General features: G+C 49.1%; 1 protein-coding gene across 1 annotated transcript; it reads left to right on the forward strand.

Annotated features, from left to right (window-relative positions):
- On the forward strand, positions 1–13,816 carry FUS (FUS RNA binding protein). Its single transcript, XM_034768225.1, has 15 exons — positions 1–77; positions 1,322–1,346; positions 2,365–2,519; positions 3,300–3,441; positions 3,829–4,025; positions 4,468–4,660; positions 6,278–6,312; positions 7,786–7,818; positions 8,131–8,240; positions 9,202–9,331; positions 10,503–10,604; positions 11,234–11,372; positions 11,463–11,551; positions 11,697–11,850; positions 12,484–13,816. Exons 1-15 carry the CDS (start codon positions 65–67, stop codon positions 12,521–12,523), a joined length of 1,557 nt encoding a protein of 518 aa, XP_034624116.1. The 5' UTR covers positions 1–64; the 3' UTR covers positions 12,524–13,816.
- Positions 13,817–19,346: the final 5,530 nt, after the last annotated feature.

Here is a 19,346-nt window from a genome sequence, read left to right on the forward strand (position 1 = left end):
GGGGCGGGACGCTCAGTCCAGCGGCAGCAGCAGCGCGTGGAGGGGACTCGGGGCAGCAGCAGCGATGGCGTCCAACGGTGAGGCGGTCACAGAGCCCGCTGGGCTGGGGGAGAAGCGCTGCCAGGGCGGCGCGCGCCCGCCCACCCCCCCCCCGGGTGCATTGGGGGCTCGGGGCGGGATCAAACCCCCTGTGGGGGCGGGGCTGAGGGTGCCGTGCTGCCCCCCCCGGAAATGGGGGTAAATTGCCCCATGGTAACAGCCCCCGGGCGGGGCGAGTCTCATCCCCCCCCCGGGGCGGTGCATCCGCTGCACGTGGGTCTGGGCTGCGGAGGGCGAGGGGCGCTCCCGCCATCAGGGCGTGACCCCCCCCCCGCCCCTTGGCTGAGGAGTCCTGGGGGGCATCGCCGTACTCCCGGAGGGGGCCCAGTGCATTGTGGGAAAGGGGTGGGGGCAGCAGTGGGTCCCCTGCTGTGCCCCTCGTGGCTGCCATTTTGTAGCTGGCCCGTCCTCTACGCTTTGGGGGTCGGCCCCTTTTTTTAAACTGCGCCACTAAGGCCCTTGGCCGCCATTTTGTGGTGGGGGGGAGGAAACCGCTTCCCTCCGGCGCGCGTGAGCCAACTGCGCCTGCGCGCCAGAGGAGGGAGGGCGCGCGCGCGCGCGCCGGGTGGCTGGTCAGGGAGCGCGGGGTGGGGGGGAAAAGGAAGGGCGTTGCGCAGAGTAACGCATGCTCGGTCTGGCGAAGAGGCGTCTGCGCGCCGCTAGGAAAGCGGAAGGTGCGCATGCGCCACAGGGACGGGGGGGTGGGATGCCGCCCTGGGTACGCGTGCGCGAGTTGGCGCATGCGTGCTGTTCCGTTTTTTTGCCGCAGTCTTCCATCCGGGTATTGTGCGTCTCGCTCCGCCCCTCCTGATCGCGTTTGGCGCGCGGCGCGGGCTCATTGGCCCCTAACCGCCCAACCAACCGTCGCTCCCCCCCTTTGCCTTTAAAGGGGCCGCCCAGCGCCGTGTGTGGCGCACCAAATAGCCCCCCCGGACCCGTCGTGCCCCCCCCATGGGGTTAATGCCGCCTTAGCGCTCCTCTAGGGGAACTACCCCTCCCCCAGTGGCCATGGGCTCAGGGTATGTCCCCCAGTCCCCACGGCTGCGCTACCCGTATCAGCGTGAATTGCCCCTGGGGAGCCATGCCACTGCCCCGCGCGCACACACACGGGCCTGGGACTGATGGCTGTAGCAACCCCCTCTCCATATCTAGTGTCCCCTCTCAGGAGCTGGGCATTGGTTCGGGGTCTAATTTGTTCCTTTTCCTCTTCTGTCTCTTGCAGATTACAGCCAGCCGGCCACCCAGAGGTAAATGTCCCCTCTTCTCTGTTACTGAAGTGGCGTGGTATAGATTTGTGTTGGTATCTGGTGCGAAGGGCGAGAGTGTTAGATACTCCTGCCCAGCTGTCAGTCGGCTCTGCAAAAGGAGGGCAGTGCTGGCTCATCACTGGCACATTGGGAGGATTCATCCTGGGAATCTTTTCCCTTCGTCCCACTTCCATTGGTGTCTTAGATCAGTGGGACTATCTAGCCCAGTATCCTGCCCTGGATCAGAGCCGTGGGCCTGCATAGCCCAACCCTTCCCTGCTGCCCTGGATTTAGACCTATGGGCCCATCTAGCCTGGTTTTCATTCTCACTCCCTGTGGCCTGGATGGATCAGCACACCTATCTACCCCAGCTCCTGTTTTCCAGCAGTGGCCAACACTAGCTGGTTTAGAGAAAAGTCGCCCACTACCTCAGAGAGTTAAGCAATAACCTGACTATAAAGGGAGCCGCCTCCTAGAATTAACCCCCTTGATTTGTGAGCTTTTTGGGGTGGAGACTCTACCTAGTACAATATTGCAAAGGTTCGTGACTGACTGCTAGTTGGCAGGACTGGAAACTTTTATGTCCCTTGCAGCACTCCTGGGTACTCTTAAACTCTGGATATTTTTATTATCCTTAGGAATGTCCAGCTCAGTCACATGTCTTAGGCTCTAACTTGTCTCATTTTGGGTTTTGAGGATTAATCAGTTACTATTTGAACAGGGCAAAAAGCTCTTCTCTACTTACTGCCCTGTAGATCAATTGACAAACCCGATCAGTCCCTGCTGTTCAAATCTGTTGATTTGTGGCTGCTCCTGGCATTCATGGCTCCTAACATGCTGTGGTTGCTCCCAAATTGCAACAAATATGGTGCCATGATGTCATGGCAATTTCCAGATGCGTCTGCCTAGGTGTATGGAACCTTTGAAAAACTCTAACTGTTGCAGCCTTAACTGTGGAGTCGCTGCCTCCTATCCGGAATATCTAAACTGACGGATTTCTCTGATCATTCTCCCTCAGCTATGGGGCCTACCCAGCACCACCGGGACAGGGATATTCTCAGCAAACCAGCCAGCCCTACAGCCAACAGAGCTACAGTGGTTATGGCCAGTCTGCAGACACCTCAACATATGGACAAAACAGTTACAGTTCTTCCTACGGCCAGAATCAAAGCTGTAAGTGCCAGAGTCTCTGGATCCAGGTGCACTGTGGGAGATTTTCTCAATTCAGGCTAAAGTGAAGCAGGTTTTCACTGCCAGCATGTCCCATCACTTTATCAGTGCTAAGCATTATTTCTTCTGTGACATAGAGCCAAGTATTTGCCCTTCAGTCTGCTCTCCAGATAGCCAATCCCATCAAAGAACCCATTTGTTAATGCAGCTGTATTGCTGGTTCAGTCCCTATCCCAGCAACTATCATAAACGCAGTATAACCATTCTCTGGTATGTGCCTCAAGGATATGTATACTCTTTGGTCCTGGATATCAAGGCTACCGTTACTCTGTTGCCAGCTTTCTGAATAGATCATAGTAGTGCCTTTAACACTTTTCACCCCTGCTGCATAATACAAAATCTGGCTCATCCGTATCACCTTCCATCCTACATGGGTGAGACAGTGAGTCTCTGCGTCATCTGGTGTATGTATGGGTTAGAAATTGCCTAAAATTTGCTGCACTGCGTGGCTTCCTCCCCTAAGCTGTGAATTGTGCATCTCTTAACCATCTGCTGTATCGCATCCCCAGAGGTATCTGCATTTCAGGGCTGATAGAGGGATTCCCCATATGTAGAGGTTTAGGGTGATAATACTTATTTCTTAGTAACACTGCCTTCCCAAAGGAGCTGTGGAGACGTGAAGTGATATGCTGGTGCCTCTCAGTTGTTTCAGTGCAGCTCAGATGTAGAAGGGACCCAGCCGCACCATGTTTAAAGGAGCTCTTCATTTTGCTTTTTTACTAGCTGGCTACAGCACTCAGTCAACACCCCCAGCTTACGGAACAACTGGATATGGCAGCAGCCAGACCTCTCAGACCTCTTATGGGCAACCCTCATCCTATCCTAGCTACTCCCAGCCACCGGCAGCCAGCTCGACAACTGGAAGGTACAGCTAAAGAGTCCTAATCTTCCCATAGCTCTCCCTACATGTGTCCCTTCTCTTTCTAGCATCCTGTGTCTGGATCTCAAAGCACTTTGCAGACACTTCTACATTTAGCATCACAACACCTACTGTGAAGTTTGAATCTCATTTTAGGGATTGTGGGGGAGGGGACTTGCCCAGGGTCACAGTCAGTGGCAGAGCTGTGTGTAGAACCCAGGAGTCCCAGCTCCCCCTCCCAGAGCTGGGGATAGAACCCAAGAATCAGTCAGGTGCTCTGTCCGTTAGACCATGCTACCTCAGTGGTCAAGGTATCCTACAAGCCAAATACCTGGTGGATTGCAAAGAGACTTGATGTGTCTTTAAAGGGCAATGATCTTTTTTAATCCGTAGTTATGGAAGCAGCTCCCAAAGCACAAGCTATGGCCAGCCCCCAAGTGGAGGCTATGGCCAGCAATCCAGCTATAGCAGCCAGCCACAGAGCTCCTATGGACAGCAGCCTTCTTACAACCCTCCACAAAGCTACGGGCAGCAGAGCCAGTACAGCAGCAGTAGCAGCAGCGGAGGCGGCGGCGGGGGCAGCAGTGGATGTGAGTTGATCTTAACTGTACTCCATGTGTCAGGGTTGAAAGCCGGGGAAACTTGGTGTAAGGGGAATCCAACTTCGTGCAACCTGATGGTGAACTGTAGTCACTACAGTTCTCAAAGGAGAATTACACGTCTTAAAGCTGATATGTTACCCTCTTTTTAAGGTCCATTCATGCAGACATCTTAATTTTAACCCCATGAGTTTATTTCCTGTCCTCCCCAGCCTGCAGGCTTGGCTGTTGAGAGACTGTTGCAAGGTTATGCAGCAAGTTGGTGGCAGCTCTGGAAATACAACCCAGGAATATGAACTCCCAATGCTGCTCTGACCCACTAGACCCCACTTCCCTTCCAGAGCTGCAGATAAACCCAGGAGTGCCCCTGCTCTGACCACTAAGTTTGTCCTCTTTTTTTGTAACTTTGAGCACATGATGTTCTCCTCTCCAGCCAGCGGCTACGGCCAGGACCAGTCATCCATGAGCGGTAGTGGTGGCAGTGGCGGTGGCGGCTACGGTAGCCAGGATCAGAGCAGCTACGGAGGTGGCCAACAAGACCGTGGTGGCAGGGGCAGAGGAGGATATGGCCGGGGTGGCTTTGATCGTGGCGGAAGAGGCAGCCGTGGCGGTCGTGGAGGCATGGGGTAGGTGTCGAGACGCTTGTGGTGGGAGAGGGAGTGGGTTTAAATTTTACTGTCTCTAGCACTGTCTGAAATTAACATGTTGGGGAGGGTGTTGCATTATGTAGAAGCTCTTCCTGTATGTATGGGTGGAATGCCATATCCTCATACTGCGTGTGGTAAGGGAGTTGCAATGTTTTATGGGGGGTAGAGATTGAATGGCAATAAAAGCTTTTCTTGTATGTGTGGGGCAGACTCCCACTACTGTCTACCTTAAGAACCAACGTAGGTTCAGATCTACAGTAGACAATTTATGCATGGGGGTAAAATTACCCCACTGGTGGTTACTATCAGAGTTGTGTGTCTGACATCAAACGTGTCTTCACATATCGAATGCACAATGTGAATACCAAGCGCTTGCTGAACTTTCATGTTACCCTGTCTAGGTATATACTGAAGGTTTATAAATATCGCTATTCAAAGAGCGTATAAATCTCTCTACATCAAGGGTTTATTTGCAATTTATCTGGTGCAATAATCTGTTCACGAAAGCACCTGGGTCATGTTGGTAAGAAACAAGGGATGTAAGTCTCCTCAGTCAGAGGAGAAGTTGTGTCATCTTTCCAACCTGGTTGCTTACAACCTGTGTAGCAAACTTGGTTAACTCTGTGGTCAATCCACGCACTGGAGATATTCCATGGGTTAAAGGATGTATTTGGGCACCCAATTAGCAGCTTCAGCAGCTGTGATCACATTTATATACAACTTGCTTTTGGTTTATCTCACTATACACACAGAAAAGCAGTGTCTTAAACTGCCCTGGTGTAACAATCCTCCCTCAGCAGAGGGTTGCTCAGTGGTCTATTAAAAAGAAATGATAGGTTGAGAAACAGATGCTAAATAATATTGATTGTGAACTCTGTTGTTTGGGAGTTTAAATCACGTTTTTTAGAAAGGTGAGTATTAGATTGGGGGGGGGAAATCAAAGTATTGTTGATGTTACTTGTTATCTGCTGTTAACACTACATGTTATCTGTTAACAAATTCTGCGTTTTATGTGCTACAGGTATGAAAGTCAATGAACTTTATCAATTCTCCACCTTCCACATGTTAGCTAAGGGTGAGGAAGGGAGAGAGCTTATGTTAGGTCCAGGCTTAGTGGTCAATCAGTTTATTATGCTATGCTAGGGAACTTGGGTTGGCTTTTTTATATGCTTTCAAAGCAAATATCCTACGTATCTATGTTTAGGTGGTATCAACACCGGGGTGGGGGGAATACACTGTACAAATAAGTTGTAACATACGGTTCATGGATTCGTACCCACGCTAGGACTGCATCGAGGAGTCAGCGTTGTCTCGAGTGTACATCACGACGGCTGAAGTAATAGGAGAAGGTTGGAAGCCAAAGTTGCACTCGTGTTAGATTTGTCCATTCCACTTTTACAAGACAAAAAGGGTGTATTGAAATAAATAAAAAGCCTAAATATGCTGAGGGACAGAACAAGGTTGAAAGAACCATTCTTTAGGCTTTCAAGAAGAACTGGAAAAAACAAGTGTTGGTCAGGATTTTAAGATCTGGTAGTTTTAGTGAACCTTTTAGACATGGAAAAAGCTTCATTATCTTCTAACTTATCTCCTCAGCGGTGGTGAGCGTGGTGGCTTCAATAAGTTTGGTGGTAAGTCCAAAGAGTTCAAAACTTGAACCAAAAAAAGTATATATATTTTCCAGAGACTTGTCTTTCATATGCAGAACCTTTATGCGTTAGGAAAAGCCACCATTTATCAGATATAACCTATGGGAGCACCCTCTGCAGCCCTCTATACCAAATGAGTTCTTGAGATACATATGGTGTCACTTATTTCTACGTCCACTGGGCTTCTACTTTGACCAAAGTTCTTGGTGCCAATACATCTTGGTTGAATGTTTTGCAACAAGACACACACACAAAAGTGTGCTTTGGAGAAAGAAAACAAAAGTGCTACTTCCTAGAAGTGTCTGGTCTGTGTGTGGTTCCTTTTTAAAAAACAAAACACACAAGAAGCTTTAAGTGCTGGTGATTTTGGGGGTTAAAACATGGTAATGGAATTGCATGCAATCCTGAGGATAATGATCCAAAGAGTTTACGTACCTTTTTATGGTTACTGGTCACGAAAATGGGGGAAGTCCCCAAAAACTGGAATGAATTTTTGGTCTTGTGTAAACTTCCCTTTGACTACAATACATGGTTTTGTAAGCTTATACCTTAAGAAAGATGGTTTATATTTAAACTTATATCTTAAGAAGAAAAAAGGTATTTTTGCACTCAAACATACCAAACAAAATATATCTAAACACTTCCAGGAGAGTTCCCATGGGTTTGCTGAAAAGGGTTTGGCATGAATGATCTCTTGACCAGGTCAATTTAGTTTTAAGAGACCAGTGTTGGGCATATGCTTTTAGGTTCATTAAGATAATTATTGATCTGATCTGGGTGTGATTAAAGGTATAATGGGTGAAACGTCTAAATATAGCAAAAATACTAACATAAATGGTTTGTATAGGTAAATAATGGTTTAAGTGAAACAAAGATATTTATGCAAGGTTAGTTCACTTTAAATGTGTGGCATGGGCTAAAGCCACTATATCGCTGCATAAATTTTAAAGCTGTTAACTGTGGTTATATACTGTGATGCTAACCAGGGTAGCAAGTGGTATGATGCTACAACCTGATGTTACTGAAAGATGTGAATGACAAAGGTGTATATAAACATGTGGACAAAGATTTCTTTGGGTAGCAGCTCCTTAAATTGTATATGCAAATGTCTCAATTTAAACAGACCTCGGAAGGTGATACTAAGCAGAATTAAACGTGTGTTATGAGGGCTTTTGTAGTTGACCCTCCACGTAGAGTTGGAAAGAGACGTTTTCTGTGTAGAGTATGACATCTGAAAAAGGAGTTGTCACTGGTTTTGCAGCACTGTCTTCAAAGTACCTTAAGTTCTCTGACTTCGCAGTATTTTTGCCTTTGGCTAAAGTAAAGTAAACGTAGGCTCAACATCAGAGCACATGTACCAACACTGGCCTGCTGTCTTTATGTTTAGTATGTGTGGAAGATGAGTCTGTGTTTCCACCGACTAACTAGATCTCTCCTTATTTTCATGTGCAAAAGGGCCCCGGGACCAAGGACCACGCCATGATCCTGGTACGTGACTGTTCCCAAAGTGTGGGTTCACAGCATCAATTATCTCTTACGTTGTGGGAGTGTTTTGTGTTAAGGAGATGATCTGAAGTTGATCTAAGACATAAGCATCATACCCATTTCACAAAAAGAAAAGCTAATTTAGAGCAGCTTAAACGGTGAAAGTTTGCATGAAATTCTTGTGTAGCCTGTGTACCTACTAAGGTGTGGTCTTGTGACGCTGTTACACAGCCATTGCTGTAGCATCTACAGTGGGGTAACTTTTTTTTCTTGATCCTTGGGTATGAAATTGAGTGACACTCGCTTACTTTGCAGCTTCTGAACAGGATAACTCTGACAACAACACCATTTTCGTCCAGGGACTCGGTGAAAATGTCACCATCGAGTCGGTCGCTGACTACTTCAAGCAAATAGGAATCATTAAGGTACCAGCACAGGGAACTAAATAGTCTGAGTTTGCAAGAGCAGCATGGCGAAATGGCACTTTTGTCATCCTGTACCCCCTGCCCTTAACGTACAATCCAAGCACTCGTACTGTGGAGGGAGTTTGGTCTACTAGCTAAGAATAGGAGAGTCAGGAGTCCTGTGTTTCTGGTTCAGGGAAGGGGGAGTATTGTGGGATAGAGTAGATGAGATGGGAGCTCAGCACTCCCGCATTGGACTCCCTGTTTTGTCGTCATAGAACTGGGATATACGCTTCTAATGAGCCAGGCTTAGTTTGTTAAAAAGCTTTGAATGATCTGGGTGAAAGGTGCTCAGTAAGCAATATACAGATATTACTGGTACCTTATGTTTAGACTGTGGTGCAGCACCAGTGTGGATCTGACTGATACAAAGGTAGTCCCTGCTGTGACCATCTTGCCAATCCTCATGACTAAGGCTATGTTTATGTCGTGGAAGTCAGGAATCCGTGGGACTGGAGCTGGCAGCCAGCAGGGCCCTGGGAGGGTTCCAGCGAAAAGGCGACAGCCTCCTCATGTCGCTCCCTACAAGGTCCAGCAACAGGCGACAGCCTCCTGAGGGGGCCCTCTTCAGGGTTATAGCGACGGGCGACAGCCTCACACGGAGGGATGGGGATGCCTAGGACCAGCGGGTGGAGGTGTCCTGTTTTCGCTTTGGGAATTGTTTATTGCCTGTGACCTGTCCGTGACTTTTTTTACTAAAAATAACCATGACACAATTTTAGCCTTACTCATGACTTATTGTTGATGGTTTTCGGAGATCCTTTATATGCTGATTTCTCAAATAGTCCCTAGTCTAAAGCAATAGACTATTTCCTTCCATTTTTCAGTACACTCAACAAGGGAGGTGTACAGGGTAGCCTTCAGCCATAGGTTAATCTCTAGAAGCTAAACTCATGAGATGTACCCCTTGTTTGTGTTTCAGACAAACAAGAAAACTGGGCAGCCCATGATTAACCTGTACACAGACCGTGAGACCGGGAAGCTAAAGGGGGAAGCCACTGTGTCTTTTGATGATCCCCCATCTGCCAAGGCAGCCATCGATTGGTTTGATGGTAAGTTGCTTCCATCCAGCTGGGCCAAGGAGCTCCTGAAGAAGCAGCATAAAGGTGGAGCTGGGAGCCAGGACTCTTGGGTTCTGTCCCTGGTTCAGGGATGGGAGTGGGATCTACTCTACTGGGTTAGAACAGGGGAGGAGGAGTTCTAATTTTAGTAGTGATCTGTTCAGTCTCTTCCCTTCTGAATCTTAGATTTTTCTCTTTGTGAAATGGGGATGATACTTGCATCTTGCATAATACTTGGCTACTTCAGCACCTGATGCTGCAGTCATTCGAGTCAAGGGCCGGGTTTCGGTTGACATCAGCATGAGTAGGATTCATTCTTCATGCCATGTCTTAAGGCTCGTCTACATTTGGAAGTTAATTCAAATTAAAAGTGGGAAGTGAATTTTAAACGCTGTAGCTGTTTCGGAATAGCTCCATGTGTGGACAACCCTTAGCTGTAGTACCCTGCTTTGATTCATAGACCAGGGGGTTAAAGTGCTGCTGGTCAGGAATCCTGCCAGTGTTCTTTCAGTGGAAAACAAGGTGCCTAGAAATGAGGGTTGTTTTTTTCTGTGGGAATATCAGTTCTGCTGGAATTTTGTTTTCCATTAGGGAAAAAGCCATTTTTAGTTGGCAGGACATCCATCTGCATCAATATGACAATCTCAGTCATGTGAATTGTAGTTCAGGTGCCTCATGAGCTCCTTCTTGGGCTAGACTACATCTCCCTGAAAGCACTGCATCTCAGACTAACAAAACACAGATGTGGAATTGTGCATTGGAGATGCATCTCCATCAATTCTAATGCCAGAAGAGGGACCACTGGGATAGTCTGATATCCTGTGTGACACCAGGCCAGAGAGCTTCCCCCCAAAATAATTCCTGGAGCATGTAGAAAAACATCCAATCTTGATTTTAAAATGGTCAGTTATGGAAACAGGTTATTTTAATCAGAACTTCCCAATTTAAAAAAAAAATTGATCCTAAGTTTTCATCCCAATGTGGGACAAAATCAAATCTCCAAATTTCTATCCCAGGATAGGAATTATTTAAAAAAAAAAAAAAAATCAACCAGCTGTGGGTTAAAGTGGGGTGGGAATATTCCTTTTGGGCCATCACAACACCAATCATAAAGCTCTGTGTAAGGTGAAATTGACATGTCTGGTTTCTTTCTTCCAATCAGGAAAGGAATTTTCCGGCAATGCCATCAAAGTCTCCTTTGCTACCCGGAGGGCAGACTTCAACCGTGGCGGTGGAAATGGACGGGGTGGCAGAGGCCGTGGAGGTACTTAGAAACATGTTTTGCTCCTGATGGGGATGGGAGCTCCACCATATCAGGAGAGTGGCCTGTTTTTCAGGATCTGGACACAACCAAGTCTAGAAGCCATTAACAGAGAATGAGCTAAGGCCCAGCCATAGAGACTTTAAATATTTGATCAGTCAAAGGTCATCCCTGTTAAGTACCTCCCTATCACATGTGCTTACCTATGGGTTATAGGTACACAATACACCTGTGGGTCAGCCATAATTTTTGTATCCACTCTTCATTTGTGGCATAATCTTATCTGTGTCAGTGCATGCTGGGAAAATCTGCCTCCGCATGAGTGACCAGATGTAACACAACACATGGGACAGTGCATTGTGGGATCCCTTGCTGCCCAGAGTTGGCTGGCCAGTGGGTAAGCAGAGTTAGGGGGTGTGGCTGCGAGTGAAATAAGTCGTGATCTGGTTGTAGGAAGTTAAGCAGAAGCTGCTAACGAGAGAGATGAATGCTGAATCCAACTCTCAGGTGCTGTTGTGGTTGAGCTGGGGAGTGGCCTGCACGAAGGATCAGTGCTCTGGGGGTTGTGGATGCAGACAACCATGTCCCTTCCAGAGAGGCTGACCCCTTTGCTACCTCCCTCCTTAATGCAGGGCCCATGGGTCGTGCTGGATTTGGTGGTGGAGGTGGAGGAGGCAGTGGCAACAGTGGCTCCAGTGGAGGTAACCGAGGTGGCTTCCCCAGTGGAGGCGGTGGCCAGCAACGTGCAGGGGACTGGAAGTGCCCTAACCCGTAAGTAGAGGCTCTGGCAAGCAGGGGAACCAAACATTAACTCTTGGGTTTACCTGATACTAATGCCTCTCCTCACATTGCATCTTCCAGAGCCTGTGAGAACATGAATTTCTCGTGGCGTAACGAGTGCAACCAGTGCAAGGCACCAAAGCCGGATGGGCCTGGAGGACCACACATGGGTAATTTACACCATTCTGTTTCTCCTGCCCACCAGTAGGGGGCAGGCCTCATGGGTGGGTGAGATTGTGTATGCTCCGAATGCTATTGCCTTGGAGGTATTCTTGGCACCAATTTCACTCCCTGTGCTTGTTTTTCCCTCCACAGGAGGAGGAGGATTTGGGGAAGAGCGCCGTGGAGGCAGAGGGGGTTATGACCGTGGCGGTTTCCGAGGAGGCAGAGGCGGCGATCGGGGTGGCTTCCGAGGAGGCCGAGGTGGAGATCGGGGCAGTGGATTTGGGCCAGGAAAGATGGATAACAGGTAAAGCAGACTGGCACAGAAAGGGCATGATGCTATAATCTCTGTCCTGGGGTTTGCTCCTGGTTCTGTAAAAGCTGCAAGTGTGACTCAAGGTCTGGAAAAACCTGCCCTCTGGTGATAATCTCTGCCTCGTCAGTAGATCCCAGAGAAGGTTAGGGGGTGGCTTGATCAGTCTACAGGCACACAATTCAGTGGGCTGGCAACTGAAGGCAGACAAATTCAGACACGGGGTTATTTTTTGTTTAAATTGCGAAAGTAACCATTGGCATAATTTACAAGGGTGGTTGTGATGATTCTCTGTCACTTGAGTCTTTAAATCAAGCCTGGTGCTCTTCTCGAATATCTGCTGTAGTTCTGCCACACCATGGGCTGGAGGCTGGCATCGCTGGGTGAGATTCTGGCCTGTGTTGTACTGGATGGTCAAGACTAGAGGTTCATAATGGTCCCTTCTTATCATAGATTAATTGTGCAAGTCACTTCCCCTCTTGTAAAATGTGGATAATGCTGCAACATCTAAAACAGTTATTGACTTGTTTATGTTTATAAGGGTCACTCAGCTGCTTGTGGGTGAAGCTTAAAATACTTCCCTTATTCTGTCCCACACCTGTCCTAACCCTTCCTCTCTCTCCACAGGGGCGACCACAGACAAGACCGCCGTGACAGACCCTATTAAGACTGTACAAATTCCCAGACCATGTGACTTATACTTTTTTATTTTGTATGTCAGACTTCGTGCTGCAGACTGTGTAAAGCTCGTTCCATTTGTGTAAAACTTTGTATTGCCCTCTCAATTTTACCCATTTTTTTTTCCCCCCCTGTATCTGGAAGAATCCCCTACATTAAAAAACCCTCATTGTTTTAGTTGCGGTGTGTAGCTTTTTTTGGGGCCAGGGCTTCAATAAAGGCAACTTCAGTTTATACCAGAAACCTGGGGATGCCCCAATGCTAGCCATGGGTGTTTAATATACGTAAATACATTATGCTATGAACAGTATTAACATGTAATTGAGCAGACATAAGCAGAGAAAGACATCTTGATCTGTGGTTGAAATGTGAAATTCTTGATTTACACTTGTACATGAACATTTGAGTTCTCATCTTTATTACCCGAAGCACCATTGTCCAGCATAGGAGTGGTCAGCTTAGTAGGGATATTATTATTGTGTGAGCCTCTTATCAGTGTCTACCTAGAAAGTTTGCTTGCTGGGGTATTTTTGGGGGGCAGGGAATGGATGGAAAACCATGTTTCTGGGTTTTTGTGCTACCCCATGGAAAGTGTGGTAGCTGCAGAATTAGAAAGTGATATTCTATAAAGATCTAATACAAACGAGATGTATGTATTTATCTTCATGTAAACTACAGGGACATTAATCTACACAAACTTGAATGTGTTAAACACAGGTATGTAGAAGTACAACAAACTTTGTTCATGCATAATTAGTAGAACTATTAAATTCCAGTAGATAAGCAAATTATGTGCACACCTATGCAATCCTATTGCAGACTAGAGCTGCACAGGTGAAATTGATGAAAATTGTTAGTTTGCAAAATTTTATCCCTTGGCCTAAGGTACAAGAGGTTGTTTGGATTTTTTTTCCTTGCTGGGGTGAATTTGGAGTAATAGTCTGCTATGGTGATGAGCTACACAAGTAGGTGAACAAAAAGCATCCCTGTTTTTCTAGAATCAGTTCGTAAGCTTAAACCCCCACAAGCAAGGATATTACCAGCAGTTAAAGCTTATCCAGGGATTGGTCAGACAGCATTGTTGTCCACTTACACAAAAATGGGCATGGGTAAAAGGTGGACACATCTGTCAGGGACTGGTAAACTTCTCTTAAAGTGCTGTTGTAGAAAATTCCAAGGGAGCAAATTGTCCAGGTCAATCTTATGGCTGGCACTGCAGTGTGTATGAATGTAATAACTTTGAAACATGCTGAATAAAAAACAACCACAGGTTATAAATGTGTATCACTGTTCAAATGTTTCTTGATTTCACAGAAGCTTCATGGCTTTGTAAACAAGGCGATAGTTCCTTGTGCTCAGCTATAAGAAACAGCAAAATGGAAGGTGTAGGATGTAGTGAGATGTTGCATGACTTTAAACATCCAGGTCGGGTGTGAAACAACCGCAAACGGGTATTATGAAGGAAAAGCCTTAATGTGAATGTGTAAAAAGCTTCAACAAACTTTAGTGGTGTAGTTCTAAAGGAAGGAGACCATGAAACTTGAGGCAAGAGATCTCTCTAAACTTCATTATACTAACCTCCACCTGTGTGGAACCCATAGCTGCTGCTCTCTCAAAATCAAGAACAGGATGATGGATTGCTTTGTGAGTCTGGTCCTATTGCAAAAGCTTTTCATAGCCTGGTCAGTGCTGCTGGCAGTAATGTGGTACAGGGTGAAATCATCACCTTGTTCTCAGTGGAATCCAGTTTGAAAAATATTTACAGGTACAATTGGAGTTGGTGTGGGTTCTAGGCAGCAAGAGTTCAGACCCAGCTGCCACAGACTTCCAATCTTTAAACAAAAAAGTGATTGTGAAACACATTGCTTGAAATGCTTTGAGGTAGGGCTGAGCCATGCTAGAGTGAGTGTGAGCTGAGAATATTGCAATGCACCAGTTGTGGCTGTGTTACCTGCCATAAACCACTTGTGATAGAGGATCAACAAAGGTCTCTTTCCAGACTCATGCCAAAGGACTGGGAGGCCAGGTTAAAGTTCCTATTGATAGAGGCAGCGCTCAGACCTTCCTCTGAGCTGAGATGGTCAGACTTGGCACTGAATACCACACCGTCGGGGTGGAGCATGCCTCCTGCTCTGTGGGAGTCCTGGCACTGCACCATGCCTGGTGCAGAGAAAGACATGACTGGCCAGGAGGGGGGATGCTCCCCAACTCTGAAGGTTACTCACTGAGTAGAGCAGTGTGAGACTTCTATCAGGCCACTCTTCTGCCTCCGCATTGCAGGCTGGCACACGTGACTGCAGCCCATATGCAGATGCTATTGAGTCGGGTCTCCAATGAGCCATCTGCACTGGAGGGACAGCATGGCACAAGTGCCACAGCAGGGCTGTCCACGCTGGAGATGTTTGCTGCGGCCAGAGAGCTACTGGCACTGCTTTTTGCACCGTTGCTGGCCGTACAAGAGTTGGTGGTGCCGGTGGACAGGAGGGAACATGTAGTCCCCAGCTACCATCCGGTTCTGGCCCCGCAGTACCATCTAGAGGGAAGACATCCTTGCTGGCCCTGGAGCAAGCCTCCCTGCCCCGACACCGAAAGGAACTGCACTGCCATGGTCCCTGGAGGAAAGCTCGTCTGATTCTGAGGATGGGTTGTACTTCTCTCGTCTGAGGACTCACCCTCGTTATCCTTCCAGTCATCCTTACCCCCGCTGTGGACCCCTGAGTACTGGGCCTTGTGGTCAATAGCCTCTGCCAATGCAATGGCACTTGTGGAACCCATGGGGGTTCTCCCTGATGCCAGGGTCCCATTTGAGATGCTCTTACTCTGTGGCCTCCGAGAGAAGGGAACCTCTGTTCCACCGGGCAGCACCCGACCCAGATTCTGGAACCAAGCCCAGTACTGGGCTCCAGGAGCTGCATCTGTGGGATCCCATTGGTGCAGAAGGAGAGGAGGCTGGTGCAGTTCACCACCTCCTCCCTGGACGAGGCAGTGACCAGGCCGGACGTGTCGCCTCCTCAAGACAACTTTAAGGTCCGCTAGGAGCCACTGAAGACGGTGACCTCAAACTTAGGCTTGCAGTCAAAGAGGTAGTGAAAGAATCCTCCCATAGCCTGGTTAACATCCTGGCCATTGTGGGCCCATCGAAAGTGGCTCTACCTCTCAATGAGGCCATTATGGACCCAGTGAAAACCCTGTGGCAAACCCTTGCCTCCCTTCCCCCCCACATCAAAAAGAGCCGAGCGGAAGCACCTTGTACCCACCCAGGATTATGAGTTCCTATACTCTCATTCCTGCCCACTCCCTGGTGGTCTCTGCGGCCAATGAAAGGGAGGGGCAGGGCCTATGAGGAGCGACTGACTCCTAAAGCAGAAGACTCCAAGAAACTGGACCTTTTCAGTAGAAAGGTTTATTCGACTGGGGGACTACAGCTCAGGCTCGCCAACCAGCAGGTGTTGCTGGGCAGATATGACTTCAACATGTGGCACTCCATGTGGACGTTCAGAGAGTGGCTTCCCCAAGAGTCCAGGCAGGAGTTCTCACTGGTGGAGGAGGGGAGGGCCATAGCCAGGGCCTCCTGGCAGGCAGCCCTGGATGCGGCGGATTCAGCAGCCAGGTCCATGGTCTTCGCAGTGGTCGTGCATAGGAGCTCACGGCTACCGTCTCCCGCTGGAGGTCCAGCAATGGGTCTCCTACCTCTGCAAGTGCCCCGTTATGCAGACACAGCGACACCACCTCCCCAAGCGGCGTAGAGCCACAGTCGATGTACTTAGTTTGACACAGTGCTAGTGTAGACACTGCATAAGTTATGTTGACTCAAACAGCTATCCCACAAGGCCCCACCCTGACCGCTCTGGTCACCATGGTGAATTCCACTGGCCAAAAGCCCCTCCTTCCCCTTTAAAGCCCTGGGGAGTTTTGAAATTCCCTTTCCTGGTTACCTGGCCTGGCGAGCACATCTAGCAGCTCTCTGGTGTTTAGTGCAATTGCCCAGCTGAGCATGCTGGCTACATGCGCGCCAGACGTGCTCCTGCCCGGAGCATACAGGAGGTATTGGGTTTCCAGGGCCTGTGGGGAGAAGCGGCCGTGCAGGCACAGCTCCAAACCGGCTGTAGAAATGTTGACGTCTATGAGCAGATTGCTCGGGGGATGCAAGAGAAGGGGTACCACAGGGACCAGCAGCAGTGCTGCGTGAAGCCAAGGAGCTGTGGCAGGCCTACCAGAAGGCCAGGGAAGCCAACAAGTGATCTGGTGCCGAGCCGCTGACTTGCTACTTTTCCAAAGAGCTGCACGCCATCCCACTACTGCCCCTAACAGCACGGCAGATACCTCTGCAGAACCAAATCACAAGTCCCTGCTATGAACAGCGAGGAGGGGAATGTGGTGGACAAGAAAGAGTATGGGAGATGGGCAACTGGGGATCCAGCGGTGTAGCCAGCCAGGACCTGGTTTTGACACCACTGCAGTCCAGCCAGTGGAGCACAGGCGAGCCTGACGCAGGGAAAGGAACCTCGGGTAAGTGTGTAGATTTTCCGTTATACAACATTTTCATTCATTTTACTTGTGCTAGAAGAGGTTGTGGTCTGGTCCAGGGCTACTATCTACTTTTCCTTCCTCTCCAGAGTTAGGCAGCGAGGGCAAGCAGAGCAGTTTGTTTACGTGTGCAGGGTCCCTGGAACCCTCCTGAGAGATCTCGCTGGAACTTCCATGGAGGTACTCTGCAATCCTTGGCCCAAAGTTTCTGAACATTATGTGGGACACAGCAGGCAGTTATAACCACTGGGATATTTTTTTTTACTGAGGTCCAATCTTGTGAGTAAACAATGCCAGCGACCCTTCAATCAACCAAAAGCGTATTCAACTGTCATTCTGCACCTGCTGATCTGGTAGTTGAATCATTCCTTGGTGCCGTCGAGGTGGTCCCTGTACGGCTTCATGAGCCAGGGGATCAAGGGGCCGGCTGCGTCCCCCAGGATCACAATTGGCGTTTCAACGTTCCCAAGGGTAATCCACTGATTGGGAATGAAAGTCCCTACTTGCCGCTTTCAGAATAGTCCTGTGAGTTTAAAGATGCGAGCGTCCTGCACCTTTCCTGACCAGCCCACACTGATGTCAGTGAAGCATCCCCAGGGATCCACCAAAGAAGGTGATTAATGGCCCTGCACACTTGCCCCACAACAGCCCCTGCGGTGGATTTCCTGACTCCAGATTGACTCCTGACCGACCAGTAGCAATCCAGCACGGCACATTTCCACCGTTCAATCGCCACTCACCTCTCCTCTGTCAGTACAGATCTCATTGTGGGGTTGCTGCGCTGGAGGGCAGCTATGCACACGGATCCAGGCACATGGCCTTGCACCTCTGACATTTCTACAGCCACTGCTCGTCATACCAAGCCCACACTGTGATGCAATCCCACCGCCCAGTGTTTGTTTCTTGGGCCCAAAACCGGTGCTCCACCATCTGCAGTTGCTCTGTGAACGCCACCAACCACCTTAAATTGGTTGTCCCTGTGTCCCACAGCAAACTGTCTACCAAGGAATCGTCATGTTCCCCACTAGTTCAGTTCTTCTTGTGGCTCTGCAAATACGCCAGTCTCATGCATCCTGTGCTTGCAACACTCATGACAATAGTGCAGAGCTGCGCAGGCTCCAGGTTTCTGTCAGAGCTGGCAGACAGCGAGAAGGGCCGTGCAAGCACTCCTGGTGAGTATGCGCACCGCCGACACCAGGAGCTAAGTGCAGCGGCAGTGTGCCTAAGTCGACATAAGTTTGTAGTGTAGACATGGCCCAAATCTCTGACTGTCAGAAGCTGGGACTGGACGACGGGATGGAGCACCCTAAATTGCCCTGTTCTGTTCACTCCCTCTGGAGCACCTGGCACTGGCCACTGTCGGCCGACAGGATACTGGGCTAGATGGACCATTGGTCTGACCCAGTCTGGCCGTTCTTATGGATGATGGTTGCAAATAGGCTGTTCTGTGAATTGAGGAGTGTGCATGAAGGGATTGAAGAGGGAGGAGTTTGAGTAGCGACAAAGGCTGTGTGAGTTACGGGTGGGGAGCCCAGGACTGGGTAGCATGGGGGGGCTGGGATTGAGGAGCACTGGCAGATTTTGTGGGGGAAGGGGGTAGCTGAGGCCTGGGATAGTAGGATGTTGCTTGCTAAGCCCCTGTTCCACCCCACTGTACTGCACTTCCCATTCAGGGCTGGAGATAGAACCCAGGAGTCTTGACTGACAGCCCCCTCCCATGTCAGTTTTGACATTTACTTCTGAGTTACTATGTCATCATCTCTCTCTCACACTCACACACACACTCTCTCTCTCCCCCCCCCCCCCCCCCCGCCCGACCAGGGCCACGTTGTTTTTTCTCCCCTCCACTCCCCTGCCGATGGGAGCCTTTGGCCTACCACGATGGAGGAGTCTGGCTCCAGATGGGCATCAATAGCTCCAGCTGCTTCTAGCCAGCCTAAGGAGTGGCTCAGGGAGTTGGGCGCACTTCATAAATGGGAGCTAGGGCAGCGGAGTAGGTGGAAACCCCAAATCCTTCTGCTGAACTGCCCGGTGGGGTGTCACCCATCTCCCCGTTGATCACCCCTTCCCCCCACTGCCACCATTCTTTCCTGCCTTAACCTCCCCTTATGGCAATGCTGACATTTAAATCACCACCATTAGGTTTCAGAGTTAACAGCATTTGTATACATGGGACAATTTGCTTCCTCTCACTCATGGCTTCACATTTATGCTCAGGCTGCCCCAATACACCTGGGCTTCACCCCTCTCCACACACATAACACTGCTCGCCTACCGTGTCCCTG

The sequence above is a fragment of the Trachemys scripta genome, chromosome 4, assembly GCF_013100865.1.
Source record: "Trachemys scripta elegans isolate TJP31775 chromosome 4, CAS_Tse_1.0, whole genome shotgun sequence".
In the NCBI taxonomy this organism is placed as follows: Eukaryota; Metazoa; Chordata; order Testudines; family Emydidae; genus Trachemys; species Trachemys scripta.

Coding starts and splice junctions, on each gene's coding strand:
- FUS (XM_034768225.1), top strand. Junction 7,819..8,130: donor AGGACCACGCCATGATCCTG/GTACGTGACTGT, acceptor CTTACTTTGCAG/CTTCTGAACAGGATAACTCT. Junction 11,552..11,696: donor GCCTGGAGGACCACACATGG/GTAATTTACACC, acceptor TTCCCTCCACAG/GAGGAGGAGGATTTGGGGAA.